The following is a 9,846-nucleotide window of genomic DNA, read 5'->3' as shown; positions in this document are numbered from 1 at the left end:
GTCAGGAGTTTGACACCCACTTGACCAACATGGAGAAATCTCATCTCTACTAAAAATACCAAATTAGCCAGGCGTGGTGGTGCATGCCTGTAATCCCAACTACTCGGGAGTATGAGCCAGGAGAATTGCTTGAACCTAGGAGGCAGGGGTTACAGTGAGCCGAGACTGCGCCATTGCACTCCAGCCTGGGCAAGGAGCGATACTCTCTCAAAAAAAAAAGAAAAGATCAAGAATACATAGCTTTTTTAAAATGAGTAAACCCAGAAAGACAAATAGCAGGTGAAAAAATGGTAGCAACAAAATTGTCTATATGTAGAAGCACACAGAAGATGGTAACTGCCTCAGCTGATCTGGAAAAGCCAAATCCTAAGCCAGTAAGAGAAAACTAGAGAACAATTCAATCTGTGTCTTCAAAGAACCACACCATACACCTCAGTATTGGATCGACACCAGCAACTTTGCAAGCAGGAGTGAAGATGAAGCAAAATGTAAGAGGATTGGTTTAAAATATGCACAGATGCAGATTCCCTGACACCTCTGCACAGCAGTATGACTTCCTCCTCCCGTGAGATCTACACATCATCAAGGGGGTAACAAACAGCCAGGGTACTATAGAAAATGAAGATAGATCAAGTCAGTGTAGACAAAATGAATAATGATACCAGCCTTCTCTTCCTATTAGGTGCTAAGGACACTGACAAGACAGTGATATGCCCTACAGGAAAGAGACGAAGAATATTCCCTGAGCAATCCAAACGAGCTCACCTATGATACTCTATACCCCTTTCCATTGGCTGATAATCATCAGCTGATTTACCAATATGAAGAATTAGAAAAGGAAGCCAGATGCAGTGGTACATGCCTAAAGTACCAGCAGCACACACCTGTAGTCAAGCTACTCCAGAGGCTGAGGCAGAAGTATAGCTTGAGGCCAGGAGTCCAAGGCCAGCCTGAGCAACACAGCAAGACCCGTGGTCTCCTTTTAAAAATAAATAGGCCAGGCGCAGTGGCTCACGCCTGTAATCCCAGCACTCTGAGAGGCCAAGGCGAGCAGATTACTTGAGGTCAGGAGTTTGAGACCAGCCCGACCAACATGGTGAAATCCCATCTGTACTAAAAATACAAAAAATTAGTCAAGTATAGTGGCACATGCCTGTAATCCAGCTACTCGGGAGGCTGAGGTTGCCGTGAGCTGAGATTGCACCACTGCACTCCAACATGGGCCACAGAGCGACACTCCATCTCAAAAAACAAAACAAAACAAAACAAATAAATAAAGGAGACAATACCGCTACAGATCAGGCCAGGAAAGAAACACATTGAAGTTTTATACCAGTAAATTAACAACTTAGATGAAATGGACAAATTCCTTGACATACACAAACAACAAAAGAAACTGAAGCACAGTAGTTCACACCTGTAATCCCAGCTACTCAGAATGCTGAGACGAGAGAATTGGTTGAGCCCAGGAGTTCACCACCACCCTGGGCACTGTAGCAAAACTCCAGCTCAAAGCAAAAAAAAAAAAGTCTGAATTACAAAACTCCTTGCAAAGAAAACTTTTGGCCCAGACAGCTATACTGGTGAATGCTACTAAATATTTAAGGTAGGAAGGAGAACAATCCAACACAAACTCTTACTAAAAAATAAAGTGAGGCTGGTGGTGATTAAAAAAAAAAAAGTGAAAATTATACTGCATGGTAGCACATCAAGAACTAATGTCTAAAACTAGGGTAGAGAATCAACAAGTAGCAATATACAGAGGGAAAAGTCTAATGAAGGTTCAATTTAACTGTGTCTGGGCTGTAAATAAGTAAAATTATCTGGCATGCAGTTAAGAATATATAGTATCAAGCTAAGGGCAGATGCAGTGGCTCACACCTGTAGTTCCAGCACTTTGGGAGGCCAAGGCGGGCGTATCACTTGAGGTCAGGAGATCAAGACCAGCCTAACCAACATCGTGACACCCCACCTACACTAAAAATACAAAAATTAGCTAGGTGGGGTGACATACACCTGTAGTCCTAGCTACTCGGGAGGCTGAGGAAAGAGAATCATTTGAACCTGGGAGGAAGAGGTAGCAGTAAACCAAGATCGCATCATTGCACTGGGCAACAGAGCAAGACACTGTCTCTCAAAAAAAAATAATAATAATAAGCTGGGCACAGTGGCTCATGCCTGTAATCCCGGCACATTGGGCAGCTGTGGTGGGTGGATCACCTGAGGTCAGGAGTTCAAGACCAGCCTGGCAAACATGGTGAAACCCCATCTCTACTAAAAAAATACATATACACACACATACACACACACACACGCAAATTAGCCAGGTGTGGTGGTGGGTGGCTAAAATCCCAGCTACTCAGGAGGCTGAGGCAGGAGAATCACGTGAACCCAAGAGATGGAGGTTGCAGTGAGCCGGAACCATTGCACTCCAGTCTGGGCAACAACAGCAAACCTCCCTCTCAAAAAAAAAAAGGCCGGGCACGGTGGCTCACACCTGTAATCCCAGCACTTTGGGAGGCTGAGATGGGCGGATCACGAGGTAAGGAGATCAAGACCATCCTGGCTAACATGGTGAAACTCTGTCTCTACTAAAAAATACAAAAAAAAAAAAAAACTAGCCAGGAGAGGTGGCGGGTGCCTGTAGTCCCAGCTACGCGGGAGGCTGAGGCAGGAGAATGGCGTAAACCCGGGAGGCGGAGCTTGCAGTGAGCTGAGATCTGGCCACTGCACTCCAGCCTGGGCGACAGAATGAGACTCTGTCTCTAAAAAAAAAAAAAAAAAAAATATATATATATATACACACATATATTTGTGTGTATACACACACACACACACACACACTACATTGTCAGGTATGTAGTTGTTTTGGGGGGTTTATTTTGTTTTTTGTTTTTGTTTTGAGACAATGTCTGGCTCTGTCACCCATCCTGGTGTGCAGTGGCGTGATCTCGGCTCACTGCAACCTCCGCTTCCTGGTTCAAGCCATCCTCCCATCTCAGCCTCCCAAGGAGTGGGACTACAGGTGTGTACCATCACACCTGACTACTTATTATTATTATTTGTAGAGGTAGGGTCTCATCATGTTGCCCAGTCTGGTTGTGGAATACTGGGCTCAAGTGATCCACCCGCCTCAGTCTCCCAAACTGCTGGGACCACAGGCACGCACCACCACGCCCAGCCACTTTTTGTATTTTTTGTAAAGACAGAGTTTTTTGTCATGTTGCTTAGGCTGGTCTCGAACTCCTGACCTCAAGCAATCCACCTGCCTCCACCTCCCAAAGTGCTGGGATTCCAGGCATAAGCCACAGGGCCCAGCCCAATATGGTTGTTTAGATTATGTAAGAAATGTTACATGATGAGCTTCTCAAAAACTTACGGTGAAACAAAAACAGCTTGTCATTGGCCAGGCGTGGTGGCTCACGCCTGAAATCCCAGTATTGGGAGGCCAAGGTGGGCAGATCACCTGAGGTCAGAAGTTCGAGACCAGACTGGGCAACATGGTGAAATCTTGTCTCTACTAAAAATACAAAAATTAGCCAGCATGGTGATGGGTGCCTATAATCCTAGCTACTCAGGAGGCTGAGGCAGGAGAATCACTTGAACTCGGGAGGCAGAGGTTGTAGTGAGCCAAAATCACTCTACTGCACTCCAGCCTAGGCAACAGAGCAATATTCCATCTCAAAAAAAAAAAGCAAAAGCAAACAAGCTTGTCATTGAAATTTCCATAGTTCAGATGGTTTTTCTTGTTTTAGTGCCCATCTGTCATGATACAGACTCTAACTTATTTCTGTCAAAACGTCTCTGAAAAGGTAATTTTAATCTGTGGATATTCCGGGCTGTGGAAGGGGAAGAGAAGAAGGAAGGGAGGATGATCCATCAAGACGGCCAAGGCACACAAATACTTTTCTGAAAGTTTAGTTGAAGGGAATGATGAAAAAGACAAAACATGGAAAGTTCCATTTTACTCAGCTAATATGTTCCAAGATTCTATGCCTGTTTGTGATTTTATGTCTTATTAGAATTAGAGTGGCATAACCTCAGAAAACATAGCCTAAAAACATTATTTGATTTCCTATGCCTTTTTTTTTTTTCTTTTTTTTGAGATGGAGTCTTGCTCTGTCACCCAGGCTGGCGTGCAATGGCATGATCTCCACTCACTGCAACCTCCTCTGCCTCCTGGGTTCAAGCGATTCTCCCACTTCAGCCTCCCGAGTAGTAGCTGGGACTACAGGCACGCACTACCATATCCGGCTAATTTCTGTATTTAAGTAGAGACAGTGTTTCACCATGTTGCCCAGGCTGGTCTCAAACTCCTGACCTCAGGTGATCTGCCCACCTCAGCCTCCAAAGTGCTGAGATTACAGGAGTGAACCACTGCGCCCACATTCCTATGTGTTTTTAATGCTCTCAGCCATCTGTGTGCTTTCAAGACAAGATTCCTTGAGATTAGCCTGGGTAACATGGTAAAACCCCATCTCTCCAAAAAAATTAGCCGGGTATGGTGGTATGTGTCTGCAGTCCCCACTACTCGGGAGGCTGAGGTTGCAGGGAGTTGTGATCGCACCACTGCACTTTAGTGGGTGACAGAGCCAGACTCTGTATCAAAATGAAGAAGAGAAGGAGAGGGAGGGAGGAGGAGGAGGAAGAAAGAGGAAAGGAAGGAAGGAAGGCAGGGAGGGAGGGAGGGAGGGGAGAAGGAGAAGAAAGAAGGTAGGAGGGAGGAGGGGGAGGAGGGGGAGAGGCGGAGGAGGGGGGAGTGAAAGGAGGGAGAGGGAGGAAAGGGAGAGAGAGAGGGGAAAGAAGAAGAAGAAGAAAGAAGAAAAAGAAGAAGAAAAGGAGGAGGAGGAAGAAGGCGATGACGACAAGATTCCTTCATTCAAATGCAGTTAAGACATCGGACGCATGCAGGCAGATTTAATATAGGAAAATCACAGTGTAGTTGTTTCTTTGGCTCTAGAAAGGCTTCTTCCTAAACTGGAAGCATATCTATACTTTTTCTCAGCTGCCTACACCAAGTAACATGCTGCAAATGTGTGTGTGAGGGTGTATATATGGTAGGAGGGGTTCTTGTGGGGCAAGGGTTTGGATTTACTCATAGGATTATCAAGTCCCAGCACTGTTAATAAAAATTGTTGGTTTAAAAAATTTACTCAGAAGCCTGGGATATATAGAGTTGTTGAGCTGAAATCCTAAGCTATCATGTCATATTTACAAAATAATGTCAAGTGATAAAAGGAACAAAGAGCCCAGTGTGGTGGCTCACCCTATAATCCCAGCACTTTGGAAGAAGGCCAAGATAGGAGGATTGCATGAATCTGGGAGTTCAAGACGTGGCAATATCCTGTCTCGAAACAAAATACAAAAGGCAGGCAGACATGGCAACGCATGTCTGTAGTCAGTCCAGGCTCTTTGGGAGACTAGGGTGGGAAGACTGACTGAGCCCGGGAGGTCAAGGCTGCGGTGTGCTGTGACTGCGCCACTGGACTCTAACCTGAGTGACAAAGCAAGACCCTGTACTCCCCCAAAAAACAAACAACCCACAGAATTGCTAACATTGAATGCTCACATATTAATTTTTAGCATTTCTTATCAATAAAGTATCTTTAATTAAGATATCCACATTGTAACTTTTAGATGCACTAGGAAACCAAAAAATTAGCACAACTTTCTTTATTGCAGTGGTCTGAAACAACCTGCAGTATCTGCAAGGTATTCCTGTAGTGTTATCCATATTATTTTAATTTCCTGGGAGAGAATGATTTTCAAGTATTACTAGTGTGACATGAAAATAGTAAAAACAGCTGATTTGGCCTAGCAGAAATGTGTATACTTACTTGTTCTTTTTTAAGTTTCCTTCTAAGATTCTCAGGAGATATTGGTACATCTCAACTTAACAGAAAGCAATACAACTGGCAATGACCATTAGATATGCAGCTAGCAAAGAATCTAGAAGGGTAACACTTTAAAACTATCAAAAATAGATCTGGTTCCTTTATCTACAGTCCAGTATTATTAACAAGCTAGGTAGAGAATACACAATTTTAACACAAAAATAACTAACCGTGATGAAGAAGCAAATACATTCAAAGCAAATGGGGCAATCAGAGAGAAAGCAGTACAAGAAATATTCAGAGATATTTCAGACAATGTAGAAGTACCCAGTACTACAGCCAAAGTGCTCATACTACATGGATGCTTGATTTTCTCCACAAAGTGTATGAACCTGTGGATCTATCCACATACTCAAGAGCATGGGTCCTAGAGATGCCCACTGTAAACAAACTCAATGAACTATAAGGATTCTACTCAAAAGGTCAATTTGTAAACTAAAATCATATCCAAGAAGTATTAATTTAACCAAACATTAATTTCCAGATAAGACAGACATCTTATGAGAAAAAAACTAAAATACCACTTACCATGATGGTTCCTGGAGCTGACTCTGATGAACTCACAGGGCTTTGGTATGGGATCCTGTTATGCACAGAACTCTGGTCATAAGAGGAAGAAGTTGCTACTGGACTAGCAGAACTCAGCGATGAGCTGGTCAGACTGCAGGACGTAATGACAGAAGTTGTATATGTGGAGTTCTGTACTGCACTGGTCATTGGTAAAGATGTATTCAAAGGCTCACTGAAAAGAGTCAAAGATATTCAACATAATTTTGTTACTTTAAATAGCTTCATGAAAAAAATAAAAATAAACAGCTTCAAGAGATGCAACTACTTCATCAATTTATTGTCCCAAATGAGACTCACCTAATTTACTGAGAGATAGGGGGACACCTTTAAGAATACTTAGGCTGGGCACGGTGGCTCACGCCTAGAATCCCAGCACTTTGGGAGGCCAAGGTGGGCAGATCCTGAGGTCAGGAGATTGAGACCATCCTTGCCAACATTCTGAAACCCCATCTCTACTAAAAACACAAAAATTAGCAGAGCATGGTGGCGGGCACCTGTAATCCCAGCCACTCTGGAGGCTGAGGCAGAAGAATCACTTGAACCCAGGAGGCAGAGGCTGCAGTGAACCAAGATCGCGCCACTGCACTCCAGCCTGGCGACAGAGTGCGACTCCGTCTCAAAAAAAAAAAAAAAGAATACTTAAGAAGACTCTTTAAGGAATCCAGGTGTTTGAGACCATCTTTAAAAAGGGAACTTAAACAAGTATCAGGTTTTGCCTCTGGAATGTGGAAAAACTAAAACAACAACAAACTCAGCCAGGCACGGTGGCTCATGTCTATAGTCCCAGCACTTTGGAAGGCTGAGGCAGGCAGATTCATTGAGCTCCAGAGTTTGAGGCTGGTCTGGGCAACACGATGAAACCCCATGTCTACAAAACGTATTAAAAAATTAGGTGGGCATGGTGGTGCACACCTGTAATCCAAGATACTCAGGAGTCTGAGGCAGGAGGATCACTTGAGCCTGGGGGGCAGAGGTTGCAGAGAGTCAAGCATGCCGCTTCACTCCAGCCTGGACAACAGAGCAAGACTCCATCTCAAAAAAAAAAAAAAACAAAAAAAACTAAAATCTGAGATTTTGTATTTACAAAATATTCCACTGAAGAAAATTACTGCTGCAAAGATGTGGAGAAATTAGATCCCTCACAGACTACTGGTAGGAATGTAAAATGCTACAGCCACAGTGGAAACAGTATGGGAGTTTCCCAAATGGTTAAGTTACCATATGACCCAGCAATTCTACTCCTGGGATATACCTCCCGAAGAACAGAAAGCATGCAAAACTTGAAACCAAATGTCCACAGCAGCACGATTCACTATAGTCAAAAATAGCAAACAACCCAAATGTCTACCAACTAATGAATGAATAAAATGTGGTGTATTAACACAATGAAATATTTGGCAATAAAAATGATACATTAAACATGAGTGTACCTTGAAAACTTAAGTGAAAGACCAGACATAAAAGGCCACATAATTCCAAGATTCCAGTTATATGAAATGTCCAGGTAGGCAAATCCAGAGACAGATTATTGGTTGCTAAGGGGCAGAGCAATGAAGAAATTGAGACTGTCTGCTACAGGTATGGGGTTTCTCATGGAGATGATGGAAGGTCTGGATAAACACTGAGGATAGCTGCACAATCTATTACCACAGGATGTATTCTTTCCACCAGCCGATCTCTTAGGGTCTATTTTGCTTCATAATGAAGGACTAAATTCAGTACCTTAAAGACTTCGAATACAAGCTGATGGGAATCTGATTACTATTTTCACTGCTTGGAGCTGATCCAAATTCAGAGAGAGAAGGTTCTGACCCAAATTCCAGAGCCCCAAACTGCACATTTAATCCCGTGACATCTGCTGAACCAGGCATTTCCACTGCAGAAGCTGGGACCTGAAAAAGCAAAGCTGTCATGTCAGGAGCAGAGGTCACAGATTCCAGATCACAAAGGCCTATAACAGAGCCAAACAAGCATTTAGGTTCCCAGGCAATACTGGCAGGAAGGAGGAGTGAGAAACAAGGAGAAAAAAGGAATAAGACTTTTCTAAAAAGAGAAAGAAAAGAAACAAACTAAGAAAAATTAAAAGTTGGCTGGGTGTGGTGGCTCACGCCTGTAATCCCAGGACTTTGGGAGGCCAAGGTAGGAGGATCACTTGCACCCAGGAGTTCAAGACCAGCCTGGACAACACAGCGAGATCCTGTCTCATTAAAAAAAAAAAAAAAGGAGACATTAAAAGTTAAACAGGAATAGTTGGCATTAATATCACCACCTGCATCTAAGAGCAATGGGGGGGAGTTGTGATGGTGGTGAGGAGTGAACACTGAGCTGACTACTCTTATTTTCGGGGACTCAACAATGATGGAAGTATCACCTGGTCAAGGAACTATGCATCCTCCAACTATGGGATATGGCAAAACTCTCAAGAACAACAGTTCTGTGAGCCATATCTTCAAATCTATACTTGAAATAAGGATCTGTGGCTCTCAGCACAAACCCACTTCCTCTAATGCTAGTCTGGTCACTCAGAAATGGCCATATCCCTTATTATGCAATCAATAAGCTATGCGCTTGAAAAACACTGTATCCCAGTTTCCAAAACTTAGTATCCCACTACTTGAGCTGAATGTAAAAATAATTCCACCTTTAGGCCTGTGACTTCATGATGAAATGCCCACCTTAGAAGCTGGGGGTATCCGCCGCTTAGCAAGTTTGATGTGTTTGGGCTGTGGCTGGTGGGCAGACACAGAGATATTTTCAATGGTCATGCTGGGAAGCTGCAAAAGCTTGTTCACAGTGGAGGGACTGTTTCCAGGCGTTGATTCTCGAAGTTTTGCCTGGGAAGGAAAGGACTCCAAACCAGGAGGAGGAACAGTGACTGCCTGGCTCTGGTGCTGTTGTCGCTGGCTCAACTGGCTAAGAACTGGGGATGGCTCAGGTTGAGATTTGAAGTCTAAAAAAAGTAAGCAGCAATTAATGAGGCACAATGGCTTCAAACTCCCTCAATTGTTACTTATCATGAAGTGTTCCATTACCACCAATTTCTCCAAATCATTTCCAGCTGAATTTCTTAGGTTTTACACACACACTACGTGTAACACCTCATTTATGATAAACGGGAAAAGTTCCCAAATGGGTACGCACCTTGTTTCCTATCCAGAGAGATCTGGTATATGTTTAAGCATAGGGGGTGATGAACTCGTGAGAACAATATTGTGGTGCTATACACACCTGACCATTAGCTAACAGAGAATCATACTTTTATTATTTTATGGATTTTCTACATAACTGTTAAAAATTTGAGGCCGGGCGCGGTGGCTCAAGCCTGTAATCCCAGCACTTTGGGAGGCCGAGACGGGCGGATCACGAGGTCAGGAGATCGAGA

At 43.5% G+C, this 9,846-nt stretch overlaps 1 protein-coding gene across 1 annotated transcript in view; it reads right to left on the bottom strand.

Moving 5' to 3' along the window:
- UBAP2 (ubiquitin associated protein 2) overlaps positions 1-9,846 on the bottom strand; it is a 143,315-nt gene that overhangs the window by 19,719 nt on the left and 113,750 nt on the right. The window contains exons 7-9 of the mRNA XM_011950561.1: positions 9,140-9,414; positions 8,187-8,356; positions 6,423-6,636 (exon numbers count right to left, since the gene is read on the bottom strand). Of these exons, the coding sequence (XP_011805951.1) occupies positions 6,423-6,636; positions 8,187-8,356; positions 9,140-9,414 (659 nt within the window). The remainder of the gene's footprint in view (positions 1-6,422; positions 6,637-8,186; positions 8,357-9,139; positions 9,415-9,846) is intronic.

This window comes from Colobus angolensis, unplaced genomic scaffold, assembly GCF_000951035.1.
Source record: "Colobus angolensis palliatus isolate OR3802 unplaced genomic scaffold, Cang.pa_1.0 Scaffold308, whole genome shotgun sequence".
NCBI lineage: Eukaryota > Metazoa > Chordata > Mammalia > Primates > Cercopithecidae > Colobus > Colobus angolensis.
Note: the sequence above shows the minus strand (reverse complement) of the source record. Positions and strands in the feature narration are given on the sequence as shown.